The 20521-nt window shown below is 38.1% G+C and overlaps 1 protein-coding gene across 1 annotated transcript in view; it reads left to right on the top strand.

Annotated features, from left to right (window-relative positions):
- Positions 1-20521, top strand: part of LOC131191182 (nuclear cap-binding protein subunit 1-like) — a 30862-nt gene that overhangs the window by 8013 nt on the left and 2328 nt on the right. Inside the window, exons 8-22 of the mRNA XM_058169047.1 lie at positions 2691-2906; positions 3383-3480; positions 3688-3751; positions 4001-4111; positions 4244-4308; positions 5735-5797; positions 9078-9152; positions 10755-10858; positions 11188-11307; positions 13819-13921; positions 15483-15576; positions 16391-16494; positions 16885-16999; positions 17604-17726; positions 18399-18512. Coding sequence (XP_058025030.1) covers positions 2691-2906; positions 3383-3480; positions 3688-3751; positions 4001-4111; positions 4244-4308; positions 5735-5797; positions 9078-9152; positions 10755-10858; positions 11188-11307; positions 13819-13921; positions 15483-15576; positions 16391-16494; positions 16885-16999; positions 17604-17726; positions 18399-18512 — 1569 coding nt within the window. The remainder of the gene's footprint in view (positions 1-2690; positions 2907-3382; positions 3481-3687; positions 3752-4000; positions 4112-4243; positions 4309-5734; positions 5798-9077; positions 9153-10754; positions 10859-11187; positions 11308-13818; positions 13922-15482; positions 15577-16390; positions 16495-16884; positions 17000-17603; positions 17727-18398; positions 18513-20521) is intronic.

Raw genomic sequence — 20521 nt, 5'->3', positions numbered from 1 at the left:
GAAGTTACAACTATCTTTGCTGGGAAGAATAGCGGCTGTAAAAATGAATGTTTTGCCCAGGTTTTTGTTTTTGTTTCAAATGATACCGGTGCTTAAGAATGATATTAAATTACAGGAATGGCAAAAGGGGATTAGTAAATTTGTATGGATGGGCAAAAAACCAAGAATAAAATTAAAAGTAATGCAGGATATAAGGGAAAGGGGGGGTCTTAAAATGCCTAATTTAAAATTGTATTATGAAGCAGTTGTTTTATCATTAATTACTGATTGGATTAATTTAACTGAGGAAAGAGTTCTGAATATACGTGGTTCCAATCGAATAAAGGGAATTAGAGTTAAACATCAAGATTATAGATTAAGAGCTTTTGCAGATGACCTGGTTGTTACTGTATCTCAACCAATATACTCAGTAACTGGTTTAAAAGATATAATTGGTCAGTATGGTAAAGTATCTGGATTTAAGGTGAATCAGCAAAAGACAAAGATGATAACTAAAAATATGAATATACAACAAAAGAAGAGTTAGAAAGAACTTCAGGTTTTGAAATCGTTAAAAGGTTAAATATTTAGGAATATATATTACAGCTTCAAATGTTAAATTATACAAAAATAATTATGAGGTATTGTGGCAGAAGGTATGGAAAGAAATGGAGAGTTGGAAGAAGTTACAACTATCTTTGCTGGGAAGAATAGCGGCTATAAAATGAATGTTTTGCCCAGGTTTTTGTTTTGTTTCAAATGATACCGGTGTTTAAGAATGATATTAAATTACAGGAATGGCAAAAGGATTAGTAAATTTGTATGGATGGGCAAAAACCAAGAATAAAATTAAAAGTAATGCAGGATATAAGGAAAGGGGGTCTTAAAATGCCTAATTTAAAATTGTATTATGAAGCAGTTGTTTTATCATTAATTACTGATTGGATTAATTTAACTGAGGAAAGAGTTCTGAATATAGAAGGTTATGGTTTGTTATATGGGTGGCATGCCTATTTATTATATGATAAGAAAGTTGATAAAATATTTAAAAATAATATAATTAGAAATGCATTATTGAGGGTTTGGAGGAAATATCAATACAAATTAGATGGAAAGATTCCAATATGGGCAAACCCGAGACACATGATAGAAAATATAAATATATATCAAAAGATGGAGGTAGTTACTTATAAAGAACTTCTTTGTATGGAAAAGGGGGAGTTACAATTAAAATCTAGAGAAAAGATGGGGGAAGAAGGGAAAAATTATACATGGTTCCAATATGGACAACTACAAGCTAGATGGAAATTAGATCAAAAAATAGGTGTTAAGCAAATTGAGGATAATTTGTTAAAACAAATGAGAGATCAAGGTCAACAGCATATTAAGAGGTTGTATAATGTATTAGTAGAAATAGATTCAGAGACTGATTTGGTTAAGGATTGTATGATTAAGTGGGCACAAAATTTTCAGCAACCAATAATGTTGGAAACTTGGGAAAGAATTTGGGTGAGGAATGTTAAATTTACACAAGCGCAAAATATGAGAGAAAATTTTTATAAGATGTTTTATAGATGGCATTTAGACCCCAAAAATTGTCATGTATGTATCCTAATGTACAGGCTAAATGCTGGAGATGTGATTGTGAAGATGCTACTTATTATCATATATGGTGGACTTGCAAAAAAGTTAAAGCATTTTGGATTAAAGTATGGTGGATCATGCAGAATATTTTGAAAAAGAAGATTAAGTTTACCCCGCAGTTCTTTTTACTAGGAATAATTATGGATTGTACAGCTATAGAGACTAAATTGATTCTGAACTTAATAACAGCCGCAAGACTTTTGATTGCTCAATATTGGAAGAAAGAAGAATTGAAGAATGGACTCTTAAAGTATCAAATCTGGCAGAAATGGCAAAAATCTCTGCTTACTTGAAAGACTATACACAAGAAAAATATATTTTAGAATGGAAAATGTGGATTGATTATATTCAAAATAAGTATCAGATAAAAAAATATCAAATAGCATATGAGTAAATTTAGGAAATAATTTGTATTAGATATATTTTTGAAGGAGAGGGGAATTGAGAGTGTGAATAAGCGTGGAGAGACTAGAGATTATAATTTAGGAATTATTTTAGATTATGATTGTTAGTTTTGATACCCTGCATTTTGTTCTGGGAAGTCGGGGTGGGGGGTGGGGGGTAAAGGGGAAGGGAATTGGGGGGTTGAGGTTAGTGATGGAGTGATGGTTAATGTACAGGGATTATTGAAGATGTATAAATATAATTAATGTAGGGTCGGGTCTGACCAGTTACCATTTTAGAACGGTGGGGAGGGAAAAAAGAGAGAGTAGGAGGTAGGAAAGAGGAGAAGAGGAAGGAAGAGGGGTAGAAGAGGGAGAAGGAGTGGAGGGTGGAGGGAGGAGAGGAGGTAGATAAGAGAAGGAGAGGAAGGTTTGGAAAGTAAAAGAAGGTAGAAGAGGGAAGAAGGTTAAAAAGGGGGGTGGTGACTGGGCAGGCCCGACTAATTGTATATAACTGTACATTGGATGAATTATTTGATATGATTGTAAAAATAAAACTTTTTTATAAAAAAAAAAAAAAAAAATTGGGTAGGGTGATTTCCCATAGCACGGGAATCAGTCGGTTTGGGAACGTCCTTGAATTCCGAATATGAAAATGTCTGATGGATGTCGGTTGCCTTCCAGTATTTAGATTGCCTTTGGGCTCAGATTCAGAAAATGAAGAAGGACCACTGGCAAGAGAGGCACATCCCGAGGCCATACCTGGCGTTTGACAGCGTGCTTTGTGAAGCGCTGCAGCACAACCTGCCTCCTTTTACAGCCCCACCCCACACAGCGGATTCCGTTTACCCGATGCCGAGAGTCACCTTCCGGATGTTTGACTACACTGATGATCCTGAGGTAAGTCAGTGTTTTGGGGCAACATCCTTGGAGTGCGTTGTCTGTTGGGAAATGAAATGTTTTCGTCTTTGGTGGGATCCACATCATATGTCCCTTTGCCTTCTGACCTTTTGGTTTGGCTCGTTCCTGGGCCTGAAAATAGTTGTGAATTTGCTTCACATTTTTTAGCAGGATTAATGTGGTTCAGGATTTGCTTTGTCTATCTAATAGCTCCATCTGCCCTGTGCACCACTGCTTTTGGGGGCTTTTTTTTTTTCCTCCAGAGCAGAAAAAGCTGCTTCTAAAAGAAAACATTTCTGGGGAAGCTGAACTTTGTGCTGAAAAGTATTATAAACGTTAAATACCTACAAATCACTGTATTAAAACTCTTGAGAAATGCTGTGATGCCAGGGATGTAATCCCATTATGCCTTTTGGAGATGAAGATGGAGTTTTGGACTCTACCCATAAATTAATCTCTGTTGCTTGTTTTGTCAGGGTCCAATTATGCCTGGGAGCCACTCTGTTGAAAGATTTGTGATCGAAGAAAATCTTCACTGCATCATCAGATCGTTTTGGAAAGAGAGAATGACATGGTAGGGACATATATTAATTTCTATGTCAATCTGTCCAAAGAGACTGCATGGTGATAGAGCCTTGGGCAGCTACTTCCAAGACTTGCTCTCAGCTGGAAAGAGGTTCTTTGAAGGAGCGAATCCTGGCACATATCACAAAAAGTGGGTTTTTTTGCACTTCCCGCTTGGCCTTTTAATTGTAAATCACATGCCTTTCTTTTTCTGTAGTGCTGTCCAGTTAACAAGCTATCCAGGAAACCACAAGATCCCTCTGAATTATCACATTGTTGAGGTAAACGCTGTATTTATCAGGTCACCTTTTCTTTTTTAGAGCCAGGGATCTTCCTCTCTGCTAATACTGTAGTTCTTCACCTCAGAATGGAGCTTGAAATGACCCATTTTGAATTTGAACCATTTTTGGTACACCATTGTGGGATTGGGATTGGCCATTTTAACACTGGAATTTCCTGACAATGAAATACTCTGTGCACTTTTATTGTTGCAAATGTGCTTCATCATATTGCTTTCACATTTTCCCCAGGTGATCTTTGCTGAGTTGTTTCAGCTTCCTGTTCCTCCTCACATGGAAATCATGTACACAACGCTTTTTATTGAACTCTGTAAACTTCAGCCCGGATCTTTACCTCAAGTTGTATCCTTTTTCCCCAGAAATCTCTGGTTGCAGTTGATACCTTTTGATAACAAAAGGAATGGTCTGTTTTCAACCATGTTGCAATTAAACACGATGATATAAACAATTTAAACCTTAATTGAAAAATGACAGCTTGCACAAGCTACAGAAATGCTGTACATGCGCTTAGATACAATGAATACTATCTGCATAGATCGGTGAGTAAAGACATTTTCATCTAATGACTTGAGATGTTTCCACACAACAGAATCTATGATAGTTGTAAATAGTCCTGCTTTTACAGGCCTTCATAGTTTAGCTTACGCCTCTCATTTAATTAGTATAGGAATAAATGATTTCTTCCGTTAGATCTTTCTGGATCTTTCTTATATTGCATTCATAATCAACCAGTGAATGCTGACCGCAGTGTTAGATTGTTAATAAAAAATATGATTTTCATATTAAAATCTAGGAGAGAGCTACTCAATTACAGGTAGTCCTCGATTTATGACCACAACTGAGCCCAAAATTACTGTTGTTAAATCAGACATTTGTTAAGTGAGTTTTTCCCCATTTTACGACATTTCTTGCCCCTGTTGAATTACTCCAATTTTTTTTTTGTTTTGTTTACATTTATATCCCGCCCTTCTCCGAAGACTCAGGGCGGCTTACAGTGTATAAGGCAATAGTCTCATTCTATTTGTATATTTTTACAAAGTCAACTTATTGCCCCCCCAACAATCTGGGTCCTCATTTTACCTACTTTATAAAGGATGGAAGGCTGAGTCAACCTTGGGCCGGGCTTGAACCTGCAGTAATTGCAGGCTACTGTGTTCTAATAACAGGCTCTAACAGCCTGAGCTATTCCGGCCTTGATAAGTTAGTAACTTGGTTGTTAAATTAATCTGGTTTCCCCATTGACTTTGCTTGTTAGAAGGTCGCAAAAGGAGGTCACATGACCCCAGGATGTTGCAACGGTCATAAATATGAACCAGTTGGCAAGAATCTGAATTTTGATCACATGATCATGGGGATGCTGCAAAGGTTGTAACTCTGAAAAACGGTCATAAGTCACTTTTTTCAATGCCATTGTAATTTTGAACAATCACTAAATGAACTGCCGTAAGTGGAGGATTCCCTGTATTGGATGTAAGGCTGTGAATTCTTCAAAAATGTTTCAAAAATGGTACTTTAAAGCAGGAGTCTCCAATCTTGGTCCCTTTAAGACTTGTGGATTTCAACTCCCAGAGTCCCTCAGCCAGCAAAGCTGGCTGAGGAACTCTGGGAGTTGAAGTCCACAAGTCTTAAAGGGACCAAGGTTGGAGACCCCTGCTTTAAAATATGCTGAGTCTCAGTTCAGCAATCCTTTAATCAGCCACACCACTGTTAGGTCCCAAATCTTTTGCAGCATCTACTGTATGTCAAAGCTTTTGCAAAGCATGCAGTTACCTTAGGAATGGCTCTTCAAAAGATTGAATTACTACAGAATAATTGCATATTTTCTGTCCTCCACTTTTAAAGAGTTTACAACTCCGCTATATCGTCTTGTTTCTGTCCATTTGTATATAACGTCAATTCTAGCAGTGCAAAATGAAAGGTTTTAAATATAAAAAAATTTACAGATTTTTTTTTCCCCCCACCAAGGTTCATTAATTGGTTTTCCCACCATCTTAGTAATTTTGAGTTCCGTTGGAGCTGGGAAGATTGGTAAGTATTTGATCCTCTGAACAGGTAGTCCTCGAATTACAACCGCCCAACATTTGAGCCCAACATTTCTCTTGCTACGTGAGACAGTTGTTTAGTTGAGTTTTGCCTCATTTTACAACCTTCCTTGCCACAGTTGTTAAGTGAATCACTGCAGTTGTTAAGTTAGTCACACAATGGTTAAGTGAATTTGGCTTCCCCATTGACTTTGCTTTTCAAAAGGTTGCAAAAGGGGTTCACGTGACCCCAGGACACTGCAACACCGGTTATAAATATGAGCTGGTTGCCAAATGTCCAGATTTTGATCATGTGACCACGGGAATGCTGGGTTATGTCATAAGTGTGAGAAACGGGCATAAATGACTTTTTTCAGTGCTGTTGTAACTTTGAACGGTCACTAAACAAATGATTGTAAGTCAAGGACTGTCTAGCTATCTGCACTTGTATTAGGACTGTTCAGTGGAGTATTCTGCAGTGCTTACCGTATTTTTCAGACTATAAGACACACCTAGCTTTTGGGGAGGAAAACAAGGGGGAAAAAATCTGCCTCTGCCTCCCAGCAATTTACCTCTTTGCAACGAACAGCAAATAGTATGGTCATCTTCAGCACAGCCTGATTTAGCACAAGCAGCTGATTGGCGGTTGGATTGGCCTCCCAAAATACCATATATCAGCTGTTCCAGTAGGGATTGCCGCTGCCCATTGCTGCTGCCACCTATCGCTGCACCAGGGAACCCCATTTTCGGCCTCTGCGCATCCCGTTTTTGGCCCATTCCAGGCAGCAAAGTGTGCTGCTGCCGCTGCTGCCGCTGCTGCCGCCTCCACCTATCCCCATTGCCTCGAATGGGCCAAAAACAGGATACTTGGAGGCTGAAAATGAGGTGCACGGAGGCAGCAAAAGGCGGTGGCAGTGACAGGTGATGGTAATCCCTGCAGCCTAGAACAGCTGATAGGCAGTATTCTGGGAGGCCGGTCCAACCGCCAATCAGCTGCTTGTGCTAAATTGGGCTGTGTTGAAGCTGACCAAGGTGTTTGCTGCAAGGAGGTAAATTGCTGGGAGGCAGAGGCCGAAGGGCGGGGACTGGTGTATGGGCGGGGCTTTGGCAACATTCGCTGTATAAGACGCACAGACTTTTTCACCCACTTTTGTTGGGGAGGAAGTGCGTCTTATACACTGAAAAATACAGTATGTTATAGCACTCTGTAAGTCTTTAAAGCACTTGTGCTTGCTGTCCTGGATGGCATAGCTTCTGATTTTCACCCTTGTGATAATCAGTGCTATATGCCATCACAATTCACATTAAGGTCTCATTAATTCGTGGTTTTTAGTGTGTGTCCTGCTTTATTTTGCTGTCGAAAAGCACTTTCACTTTCTCCGTATAGAAACCAATGGGTTCTGGGTACTGATTTGATTGATATTTACAGTTGGATTTTCGCTACAGGGATTTTGCATCTTGTTAATTTTTAACTGCACTGATCTTAATTTTTGGGGGAAAAAATTTGATGGAATCTTTCCTTTCCTCCCATTCGTTTGTATTATGGGAAACACTATCTCTGAATAGTATCAGCTGTTCTGCAGTTATTTTGGTATACTATATCTAATTCCCCCATCCTTGAGAAAAATTGTTTATGCTTTGTTGTGAAAGCTCAGTTACAGGCTGTCCTGGACCAAACCAAAAAATCCCAACACATTTTGTTTTTGTTTAAAAACAAAGCCTTCAGAAAAAATGGTTTTCAACTTACAAGTTGGAAACTTAGATAAAAAGATTGATAAAATGACAATGGTTTTAAATCAGGCCAAGGTAGATACTCAAGTCTAAGCAACAGGTGCTAAACCTGATTTACAATTAAATCCAACTTATTGCTGGTGGATTTGAAGGAGAAGTAGTTTGGCTTGAAACTATCCTTTTTGGAGAAGACATGCATTTTCAAGGCTTAAAATGGACAGAACTGATGAGGGATGAATCAGACTTTCTCAATAAGATGGAGACTGAAGAACAGATTCATTTATATACAACTGGAAAAATGGTTTTTTTTTAACAACAAAGGCTGTGGAAATATTTATAATAGTGACTTAAATTTTTAGTGAATGAGACTCAATTGTTGGGAAGGATCTTGGTTAAATTAAATTTTTAAGCAAAAGTTTTATCGTTAAGAATCAGTCAATGACATTTGATCCTTATGAACCAGAGAGGACAACGGTGGTGGTGGTAGATGATAGATTTCAAGCCATTGTGGACTTTCTCTGACTGATATATAATAATAGATGATTAACAGAGGACTGTGAAGTTTAACCTTGCTGTTGGTTTGCCTATTAAATATCTTGTTAAAATAAAATAAACAAAAATCCCTCTCTGATCTCAGGAAGCTACTATGTGGTCTGCCTTACCAATGTTATTTAGTAAGCGTTGGTAAGGCATCTTGGTATCTAATACTGCCTCCCAGCTTTCTCCCTGATTGAGCTGCCAATACTTATGCTTTCAGGTGTGGGGTTGGAAAAGCCCAGAGGTCTACCACATTCAACTAGTTATAGATGTTCATGCTCTGGGAATCTCATATTTAAAGTCCTTTGATTGTGCTCTATGTGAGGCTACTCTTGCAGCTGATCTGGTTGCCGCCATTGATCTAAACGCAGCTGACAGATTGCTATGTGGGGCATCTGACCATGCACATCCTACTCCTTTGCTGAAGCTACACTGGTTCCAGTTAACTTCTGTGACAGGCTTTGGTTATGATCTCCATTTGTTGTTCTGTTGTTGTAGAACAAGGCAAGTCTCTACGTGGTTGGTCACTGAGATCATCAGGAAGGTCCTGCTACATGTATTGAGGGCTGTAGAGTGCCATCTGACAATTGTTCATGGGTGCCCTTCAGTATTGCAGTCCATCCTCCAGAGTCTCCTATTTTAGGCACATGTTAGAAATTCGCTTCTTAACCCAGGCTTGTCCTGTCTAAATCTTGACATACAATGGTCAGATCTGTAGCTGGATAAATGATTAAAGGAACTGATGAATGAACAGAAAAAGAAATAGTCTGGTAGACAGAAAGAATAGTGACACCAAAAATGGTGAAACATCTTGCAGAATCTGACCCATTTAAATAGTTGAAGATGCCTTTTAAAAGCAATTATTGTGAATTATAAATGAAATTCCAGTCATACACCTTTTCTTAGTATCCTAGTGTCAAAATTGGTGCTATAAAAATTTAAAGAACTATCTTGATGAATATGAAAGATATTGTTTATGTTAACAATCTGTTTGTCTGAGCACCATCTCTTTTTTATAGGTCAGATTGTGTTTCTGAGGATCTTGAGAGAGCCAGGCCTAGGTTTGTAAGGGAAGTACTGGAAAAATGCATGAGGTGAGTGAGAGATATCAGAATTTGTGTACATGTGTATCCACCATTCTGTGCCCATTGGGATAAGCAGGAACCAAAAATGAATTTTAAAAAAGAGTAAGCAAAAAAGAAATTAAAGACATCGAGGAATAAAAAGAAGAAAGGTTCCTAAACTTATTTACACCCATTTTCACTATGTTGCAGAGACCACTTTCAGTCTTCCAGCTTGTTCTGTCTCACCCAGTTGCAGTCATTCAGTCTTTCTGTTCCTGTTGACACATTCACTTTTCTTTCCTATATTGTTTTGCAGTTCATACCTCACTCATTAATTCCATTTGTCCAAACCCTCTCCACACATTTATTTTGCAATCGCTAGTTTTGTGTTCTTTCTGCCTTGTAGTCTCTCTGCATTCCTTCAGCGTATGGCCGTTGGTGACCCTTTTCTTGTTTTGTGACGTACACACTTCTTGTACAATCAATTTCCACTGCATTCAACTTATTTTTATGCTTCTCCTGAATGGGCCAAAGCCATTGAAACAGGTTTTGATATTATCTGACACAAATGTAGTCTTATTTTAAAAATGTGCATGTGTCTTGATAACTTATAGAGTTGTGATTTTGGAGAACATATGCTGAAATAGTTACAAAAACAAAGGAATGTATTAAACATGGGAAACAATGTCTGTGAAAAAAGCGCAGACTAATTCCACTCTAATTCACTGGCATGTAAGAAGAGAAAACATACTCAATTGTTTGCTACTATAGCTTATATCAGTGTTTTTCAACCTTGGCAATTTAGCTCCTCATTCCCCAGCCAGCATGGAATTCCCAGAATAGCTTCCCATAGCTGACTGGGGAATTCTGGAATTGAAGTCTGCTTGTTTTCAAGCAGCCAAGGTTCAGAAACATTGGCATATACTGTATCAATAAATCAATCAAACTTGTGGAACTGGCTTCTTAACTCGGTTTAATTCAAAAAACATCAGCTTGAAAACTTATTTCTCTTTATAAAGAGAACAGAGTCCTACCTAGGATTCTAGTAATGGCATCTAACTCTCAGGGCACTCCGCTGTCTACACCTTTGTTGAAATATCACCAAGTGGATTTACAATGAACTGAGCTGCCCAATACCATGATACAACTAACCTGGAATTTAGGACAAGAGTTGCCTCAGCCAGCCATAGCACAGCAGCTAGCAGCTCAGATAATATTTATGCACCCTCTTGGGAATTTAAGAGAGATTTGGAGGATACCAGGGTTAATTCCTGACTTTCAAAAGTCAGCGTGAGTTGTTTCTGGTAGATTGACCAATAGAATTTGAGTTTGCCAAAAGAAGGGGTTGCCAAAATGCAGTAGCCATATTAAAGCCAATAACCCAATACTGAGCAATTACAAGAATTATAAAGTCAAATTATAGCATAGGCCCGGCCCTTGTCCTTCTGAGGAACTTTTTCTGAATGTTGTTCAGGTTCAGTGAACAGACATCGGCTTTGAAGTACTTTACCAGTGTGTGTATCTTTTACTGAACAACGAGTTAAGAATGGTTGGTTGGTTGTGTCTGTAGCCCTATTTCATGGCAAGAACAGCCTTTTTCAACATACTCTTTTTCTTGTCTTCTTTTTTCAGACTTTCCTACCACCAGCGAATAATAGATATTGTTCCTGCTAGTTTTTCAGTCTTGACTCCTGCAAATCCAACCTGTATTTATAAATATGGAGAAGAAAGTAACGGTATGTTGAGAGTGTATAATTTACATTTTAAAATATAAAAGAAGCATTTGCTGCTGTTGGTGGCAAATGGTATGTGTGTGTGGGGAGGCAATAATAAATCCCTTTAAAGAAAACTGCTATAAACGTGTGGTTTTGAGAAACATGGTGTCACCCAAGGACCATCCAATACCCTAGTGGGCAAGATGACATATTGCTTCAAGATGTGTGGCCTCTTATCTTCTGAAACGTTCCTCAAATATGTAAAACCCTCTAATGTGTTGCATGCAGACTTTTGTATAGCAATGTCCAATCTTCAAAGATGGTAAGTTTGCTTCCTCCTATCTTTCTAGAATCTCTTCCTGGATACAACGTTGCACTCTGCTTAAACATTGCCATCAAAAATAAAGTGAGTAATGATGAGATTTTCACCATTCTGAAGGATGTGCCCAATCCTAATCAGGATAATGATGGTAAGCCTGTCTAATAGTTACTGTGTCCCATTCCTAATTTTCATTTATGAAAACGTTGCAAAACCTCAGAGAAATCAGCTATTTTTAAGCATATCTGGTACAAGGTTTTGATTGTTGGGCAAACACATGGAATATGTAGTAGCTCAGTGGAATTTCTTTTGTCCCTGACTTTTAGCATCTACCTCTACCCCATTTATGCCAACAAGCAAATATTCTTTTAGTTTAAAAATGGTATACAGTATGGCTAAATTGTAGGCATATATGAGATGGCATTATTGTTGATATTGTTAATATAAAATTTACTCCAAACATCATACTTATAGACAGAATTTCTATTAATATTAATAATATTAATATCACATTTTACTCCAAACATTATACTTATATATAGAATTTCTGTAAGATGCTTTACTGTTTATTATTCCAGACTGGCTTAATACACCAGTAGTAAAGCATCTTACAAAATTCTATATATAAGTATAATGTTTTGAGTAAAATGTGATATTAATATTATTTTATTAATATTAATTATATCAATATATTATATTAAAAATAACAATAATTGATATTATTCCAGACTTAATTGCTAAACCAGGGGATACAATGGGTCAGCAGTTAAAGACCCTGAGCTTGTCACCTGAAGAGTTGACAGCCTGGGTTTGAGACTCGAGCTCCGCACAGTGTGTGAGCTCCTGTTACTTGTTCCAGCTCTTGTCCACCTAGCAGTTCGAAAGCATGCAGATGTGAGTAGATAAATGTAGGTACCACTTCAGTGGGAAAGGAACAGCATTCTGTGCGCCTTTGGCATATAGCCATGCAGGCCACATGACCATGGAAAATGTCTTCGGACAACGCTGACTATCTCGCCAAGAAACTGAGATGAGCACCATGTCCTAGAGTGGAACAAGACTGACAGAGAAACCTTTACCTTTTTTTAAATTGCTAAATTGAGTACCGTACTTTTTGGAGTATAAGGCACAGTTTCCCCTCCCCAAAAGAGGGTGGAAATGTTGGTGCATCTTATACACCCGAATACAGCCATTTTTGGCCTCCCGAAACCCCGCCCCATGCATCCCGTTTTTGCCAAAAACAGGGCTTGCAGACAGTTTGGGAGGCCTGCAGAGTGCTCCTGGGGGCTGGGGAGGGCAAAAATGTGACGCGTGGAGGGTTTGGGAGGCCAAAAACAGGCCCTTTTTTTTGTAAAAACGGGCCCTTTTTGGCAAAAATGGGACATGCAGAGGGTTTGGGAGGCCTGCAGAGTGCTCCTGGGGGCTGGGAGGGGAAAAACACAATACATTGGGGTTTGGGGAGGCCAAAAACGGGCCTGTTTTTCATGAAAATGGGCCCATTTTTTGCAAAAACTGGGGTGTTTTTGCCTTCCCCAGCCCCTAAGAGCAGGCGCACCAGACCCTCTGCGAAAAACAGGCCCATTTTTGCCCTCCCCAGTCCCCAGGAGCACTCTGCAGGCCTCCCAAACCTTCTGCAGGCCCCCTTTTTCTTGTTTACTGCTTCAAAATCTTGGTGTGTCTTATAGTCTGAAAAATACGGTAATTCTTTTTCAAAATTTAATAAAATTTAATCAAAATTTTTAATCAAAATTTAATATATAAATAAATAAAAGACTGCTGGAAAGTAATGAACAAATTGGATCACTTTTTAATGTGGAAATTTTTTAAAACATAACAATTCTGGGAAATGGTTTATAATAGAATGGAACATCTTTTGAAAGTCATAATTCGACTTAATATTAAATCGAACTAAACTATATATCCTTTCAAAAAAAAATATTGAATCAGCTGAACAGCTGAATGGGTCTGATATGTTTTTATTGGAAAAGTACAGAAACACCACTAAATAAATTATGAGGGTATGCCTTGATGTCCAGAATAATCTCATATTTGAAAAGTAAATCTTATGTAGAATTGATGAAGAATTTAATTATAGTTGGAAACCATTCTTGGATTATGGTTTCATACATGGATTTGTTCCACATCCAAACTTTTCATATGCATAGAATTTATATCTTACTCTGATTTTTTATTATGGGGCATCAGGTCAGTGTGGTCTTAATGAGCACATACTATAGAGAGATTTTATTCAGGATGATTTGTCCCTAAGAGTCTTCAAATGGTGCATCCATCACCATTATAATTGAGTCTATCCATGTTACTTCTGTCCATCTCTTTCCTTCCATCTTTCCTTAGCCTTAGAGTCTTAACTAGAAGACTAGGTCCTTGCATAATGGATCCAAGTATGGATATGATCTTTAACCAGTATTGATTAATGTGCTTATTGTTTGGTCAGTTATTAGTACTGTGCTAACCAAACATTTTCAGCTTAAACCTTAATAGGGGATATTTGGATTTTGTTTAGAAATGCATTTGAAAAGAAAATTCATGAAATTTCCTCGCCACTTTACTTTTGCCCTCAGAAAAGTCAACTAAAAATTCTCAGTCTTTCTCAGCCTTCAGTAAGTGCTACTTCAAATTTATTTGTAACTTTGTTTTCCAGATGAAGGCCTCTCATTCAATCCTTTAAAAATAGAAGTTTTTGTCCAAGCACTATTGCACTTAGCCTCAAAGTCATTCAGTCATTCTTTCAGCGCTCTGGGAAAGTAAGTACTTATCATTATGTACATTACTCTGTTAATGTATTCATATTGTTGCCATTTTATTTTTATTTGTTTTGTAAAGTTAACACAAAAGAGGCCAGGAGCAAATACGATTTTTATTTAATGTGTGTTTTAAAAATTAGCTATATTGTCTACTTCTCTTTAAATGGCTATGAAGATTCTCAGTTATCCAGATCAGGGGTCTCCAAACTTGGCAACTTTAAGACTTTTCTTAAAATTGCCAGGGTTGGAGACCCCTGATCCAGATCATGGTTGTCCCAAAGGTGCTTTTTCAAAAGGCAAGTGGACTTTCTTGATTTTTTCCCCCATTTTCAGTCAAGAAACGTCTTCAGTTCTGACTGGTTCAATTGAAACTGAAGATGTTTCTTGGATGAGAAGCGAAACGTCTTGAAGGAAAAACAAAGAAAGCTCAATCGCCTTTTGAAAAAGCACCTTTGGGACTACTTCTCTTTGACTTGCAATTTTAAACAGGCAAATTTCTGTACAATCTCTGATCCTTGGGTCCTTCTGCCTAGTTTTGCATTATCAGGAGTTTCCTCTTAAACTTCAGCATCAACAAACATTTCACCGGTCCTTTCTCACCTCCTTATGATCTGCAGCACAACATTATCCCTGTATACATTTAAGTCCCAAGACACAGCCTAACAAGAACGACCAATGGAGGCCCAGGAGAAATCCAAAAGGTTACTGTTGGAGAAGAAGAACCCTTTTGTGCATTAGATTTTGCAGTGGTGTAGTCAACCTGGACATTGGCAAAATCAAAAACAACCTCTCTGAAGAAAAAGCCAATGACCGGTCCAATTATACAAGGAGAGAATGTCAGCCCCATGTAAACCTGACCAAGAAATCAACTCAACCAGAAGACCAAACTACTTTTGTTAAGGTATGTTATAGTAACAGAACCTTGGAAGTCTGATTGTGCTTTACCTCCTCTGCCTTTTAGCCTCCAGTGACTGAGGGAGGTGTCTCAAGACTTTACTGTGTCTAGCTCTCTTTAGGATAAAGGCAGGGAGGTGGGGAAGACACACTCAGAGGTGCAAGATCCTGTTACTTTAACCCTATAACAAAAGTCGTATTAAGATTCATGACCTTGCATTCAAATCTTGGCTACCTCAAAGGGCTGGAACAAACGGGTTGTGAGACTTGGGCATTAAGCCAGATTTTTCACCTCATTGCTTTGTGGGGGGAAATTCTCTTATCTCTAACTCAGCTGCAGTGAGGGGTTTAATGGTGGTATTTATTTTGCGGACGAGGTGGGTTCCATAAAACCCTTATCCCCAATAAATATGTAGCTAGTCAAGGTAACAGGAAGAACTGCTGGGTTACAGAGCTCTTTGTCAACATGTTGATACTGCTCCTTTCTCAGTCTAAAAATCCAGCGCTCAGAATGATCTTGGGAGACTAGACCAACCTACTTCTCTTTCGCTCACTTTTGCCATTTCAATCCATGTTGCTATTACGAGGTTACGTAAGAACTGATCTGTAAGAATGAATGACATGTATTCCTTAACATTCTTGGGTTATTTATTTTTGTTCTAATAAGATTTCGAGAAATCCTCAAAACTCTGGCTGAAAGTGATGAAGGGAAGCTTCATGTTCTCAGAGTTATGTATGAAGTATGGAAAAATCATCCTCAGGTAAAAATATTTATAGAGTCCCTTCCTTCCTTCCTTCCTTCCTTCCTTCCTTCCTTCCTTCCTTCCTTCCTTCCTTCCTTCCTTCCTTCCTCCCTCCCTCCTTCCCTCCCTCCCTCCCCAATTTCTGCTTTAGGTAGGTGAAAGGTGTGTTCTCTTTTGTTAATTTAAACCTCCTTTGTTGAGTTAGATTTACTTTATGTTGTTGAACAAGGCCTGACACTTTTTTCTTTTTGTTATCTATTGTTTCATAAGATTAAAACCAGAGAGATTGTTTACATCTATCTATATGGCAGTTCTTAATCTCCTTCCAAAGCTAGCTCAGTCATGGACAGTCATTCTCTAGGCTCAGTCAAGGGAAGAGTGGACAGAAATCTCTGTTCCTTTTAGCAGGAATGGAGGTTGCATTCCAATGTTCCAGAGTGTCCTTTGTGTCTTTAGGAATGGTCTTCCTGCTCATGTGTTGGTAGAGAGATGCAGTCCTGAGCTGATGGAATCACCTCTTCTCTGCTTTGCCATGAGAAAAAGTTAAAAAGTAAATTATTTAAAGGTCCTCCATTGTTCAGATTTCCCCAGAAAATGTGTATGTGATGGAATCTGTAATTCTTGATGGGGAGTTATGATAAGTGGCCCTCCTAACATAAACGATTATGGTCTGCACAGCTTAGGCGCTGAATCTTATAGACAGGCTGTGCTTTGAGGGATCCTGTGTAGTTTCAGTAAACTGGGACTTTAGTCTGTGATTTTGTAGTGAAATTGTGCCCAGATGGCAACACACACTACTGATGAACTGAGCAAAGTTTCTGCATTTGCACAGATGATTGCTGTACTGGTGGATAAGATGATTCGAACACAAATTGTGGATTGTGCTGCAGTGGCAAACTGGATTTTTTCTCCAGAGCTGTCTCATGATTTTACAAGGTAAATAAATGTCAAGCCCCTCATAACTTTTTTAAAAAAATAATCTTCAGATTATGCTTCGAATTATCTTTCATAGTGAATGACCTTGATAAAGGGGATTTTGCTTAAGTTAAAAATATTTGCTGAAAGTAAACACACTTATGTATCTTATTGAAATTTTGCTTCTTATTGATATTTTGCAGAACTAGAGAATTATGATTCTGAAATTTCTGTTCAGAGGGAAGATTAGGAGGTCATAACTGCAAGTCGTACAGTTATATTTTATGTTTTGGGCCACTTCAGTTATCTGAGAAAAGCTCAGGTTTACAAGTGTGTATCAGCCTTATTGCTGACAACAATCTGAACGTTTTCTCCAACTATCAGGGTTTTCTTTGCTTCTTTTCTTGCTAGATTTTATATTTGGGAGATCTTACACTCCACCATTCGTAAGATGAACAAGCATGTGATGATGATCCAAAAGGAGCTAGAAGCAGCTAAGGAAAAATTAGCCAAGCAACACAAAAGAGTAAGTACCTTTTTCATGCCGGTATTAAGTAATATGGCTTGAAATGTATTTCATCAGCTACAAGAACATAAGATTTGGTTTGCTTTGCTGAGCTAAGCAGAGATGGGCAGCAGGACAGAAAGTTGGTGATGGTCATCATTCTATTGTGTCCATGGCTCAGGTGTTGTTATTTTTGAATACTTTTCATTGGATAATTTAATTATTTTTTTTTGGCATCCCCATGCTATGATAAAACCACAGTGATAAGAGCCGTGGTGGCACAGTGGTTAGGATGTAGTACTGCAGGCTACTTCCGCTTACTGCTGTCTGCCTGCAGTTTGGCAGTTCGAGTCTCTCAGCCTTCCACCCTTCCGAGGTCGGTAAAATGAGGACCCAGATTATTGGGGGCAATATGCTGACCCTGTAAGTTAGAGAGGGCTGTAAAAGCACTTTCAAGCAGTATATGTCTAAGTGCTATTGCTCTTAACTCCCCCATATAATTGAGTATGATTGATTTATAGTTCTTTAAAGTCCTACCCTTGATTTTATTATTATTATTATTATTTTTGCTTTTGCTTTCTCTACTTTTGTGGTTACTATTTACATTTCAATCCTTTCCCTTCAGCGTGATGATGTTCGAAGCAATGAGCGGGGAAATTGGCCCCTTGAAGAACAGATTGAACGTTTGCAAGAAAAAGTTGAATCGGCTCAAAGTGAACAAAAAAACCTCTTCCTTGTAATATTTCAGGTAAAAGCAGATATATTAATGGACTGGTGAAGAAAACAATCTTAAAATGTTAGTGTGGCTGCAAAATTCTAAAATAAGTGTTTCAGCTTCATAAGGTTCTAAATTAAAATTCTGTACATTTGAGAGTAAGTTCTTAAAAATAACAGGTAGTCAACCTCAAGCAGGTAGTCCTTGACTTATAGCAGTTCACTGAGTGACCGAAGTAACAATATCACTGGAAAAAGTGATGCGTGACCATTTTTCATACTTACAACCATTGCAGCATCTCCATAGTCACGTGATCAAAATTTGGATGCTTGGCAACTGGTTCATATTTATGACGGCTGCGGTGTCCTGAGATCATGTAATCACTTTTTGCAACCTTCTGACAAGCAAAGTCAATGGGGAAGCATGATTCATTTAACAACTGTGTTATTAATTTAACAACTGCAGTAGTTCACTTTACCACTGTGGCAAGAAAGTTCATAAAATGGGGCAAAATTCACTTAATAAATTTTGGGCTTAACTGTGGTTGTAAATCAAGGGCCATCTGTACTGAATCCATGTTTGCTGTCATTCTGTACTAAACTATTCCCTACTTAATTCAGAGATGCTTTTAACTCCTACTCAAAAGAAAAGTAATCTTGCCCATGAATCCAAAGCCAACAATTTCACTGTTTTTATTCCTTCCAGCGTTTTATTATGATCCTAACAGAGCATTTAGCACGAAGTGAAGCAGGAGGGATTGATGTAATTACACCTTGGTACAAGAACTGTATAGAGAGGCTGCAGCAAATCTTCCTACAGGTAGATGTCAGAATGCATGTGATTATTGAAAGTGAGATTATCTAGAAATTAGTCTTTGCATCGTTAATTAGCAATTTCGCCATAGCAGCTTGATTCAAAAGCCTGAACAGGGTATTGTCATATTGTAATGTTTTGTTCATTATTGGCCCAAATTGAGCTTAGATTTTAGCTACCGTATATACTCGAGTATAAGCCGAGTTTTTCAGCACGTTTTTTGTGCTGAAAAACGTCCCCTCGGCTTATACTCGGGTCTATACGGCTTATACTCGAGTATATACGGCTTATACTCGAGTTTTTTTTTTCTTCTTTTTTTCACATTTTACCGGACGGCGCAAACTTGGCGGGCTTTTGCATTAGCGCGGGGAAGCCCTGCCGGTGCAGTGAGAGGGCGGGGCGGGGGAGCCGCCAGCCTTCTCAGCTGAGGGAGGGAGGGTTTCCCCAACCGGTAGGTGCCTCATTTCCCACCCTCGGCTTATACTCGAGTCCCCAGTTTACCCCAGTTTTTGGGGTAAAATTGGGGACCTCGGCTTATACTCGGATCGGCTTATATTCGAGTATATACGGTATATTATTTTTGTTGTTTTCTTCGGTAAAGCTATGTGTATGTGTCAAATCATTTGTAGTCTTATTTGCTGCGCACAGACATGGAGGAGAAGACAGTGAATACCTGTCTGAGATGAATGTGTCAAATATATTGTATAATTATGTGTCCAGCTGGTTTTGCATCATTGACATGCAGTTACTAATTAAGTCATAGCACTTTCTAGATCAATATTAGTACTTAAGATCAGACTAGTTTTTTTTCTTCATTAGAAATTCAGTCAATGCAAAATATATCTGTTATTTGGGACCTTTTTATTATCTTATTTTGCTGATATTGATTTATTTAATCAATTTATATGGCTGCCCACCTCACAGATGTGACTCTATGCAACTAACATATTAAAAAGAATACAAAGAACAGTATACACCACAGTACAAAGAACAAGACATCAGAAACCTATGATAGTAGCCAAGAGCAAACCCAATAATAGAATAGAATAGAATAGAATAGAATAGAATTTTATTGGCCAAGTGTGATTGGACACACAAGGAATTTGTCTTGGTGCATATGCTCTCAGTGTACATAAAAGAAAAGATACGTTCATCAAGGTACAACATTTACAACACAATTGATGATCAATATATCAATATAAATCATAAGGATTGCCAGCAACAAGTTATAGTCATACAGTCATAAGTGGAAAGAGATTGGTGATGGGAACTATGAAACGATTAATAGTAGTGCAGATTCAGTAAATAGTCTGACAGTGTTGAGGGAATTATTTGTTTAGCAGAGTGATGGCCTTCGGGAAAAAACTGTTCTTGTGTCTAGTTGTTCTGGTGTGCAGTGCTCGATAGCGTCGTTTTGAGGGTAGGAGTTGAAACAGTTTATGTCCAGGATGTAGTCTTTGACTTATGACCATTCATTCAGTCACCGTTTGAAATTACATTGATGCTAAAGAAAGGGACCTAAGTCCTGTCCTCGAATTTGTGTCTATTATAGTGTCCCCTCACTGGCATGGTTAAGGAAAGCTCTCTTTGATAAAGTTTCACATGGGATTAAATTAAGACTTTTTGTTTTATTTGTACAGGCTTGTACTTGGAGATGGATTTCTGGAATTAGAGTTCATGAATCTTATGATTTCTGTTTCTAATTTCTGTTTATTTCATATGGTGTTTTTATTGCCTTCGTTTTACAGTGCTCTGAAATTGATAGGCTGATAAATATTAAGTAGATAATATTTTACCATGAAATATTCATGGTAAAATATTATCTACTTAATATTTATCCACCTATATTTCTGTATAAAAGCAGTTAGCATGTTATAAACCTACTGCTTCATATGACACTGGATTTCATAATTAGGATTGTCCACTCTGGTTTTTTTTTATTGTTTCAGACCAGGTTCTGATTTTAGTTAGGTTGACTTGAGTTGCATATAGTGTATAGTATAGTTGTGTTGTGC

This window comes from Ahaetulla prasina, chromosome 2 (assembly GCF_028640845.1).
Source record: "Ahaetulla prasina isolate Xishuangbanna chromosome 2, ASM2864084v1, whole genome shotgun sequence".
Taxonomy (NCBI): domain Eukaryota; kingdom Metazoa; phylum Chordata; class Lepidosauria; order Squamata; family Colubridae; genus Ahaetulla; species Ahaetulla prasina.
The sequence above is the reverse complement of the archived record's forward strand: the minus strand, read 5'-3'. Positions and strand labels throughout refer to the sequence as shown.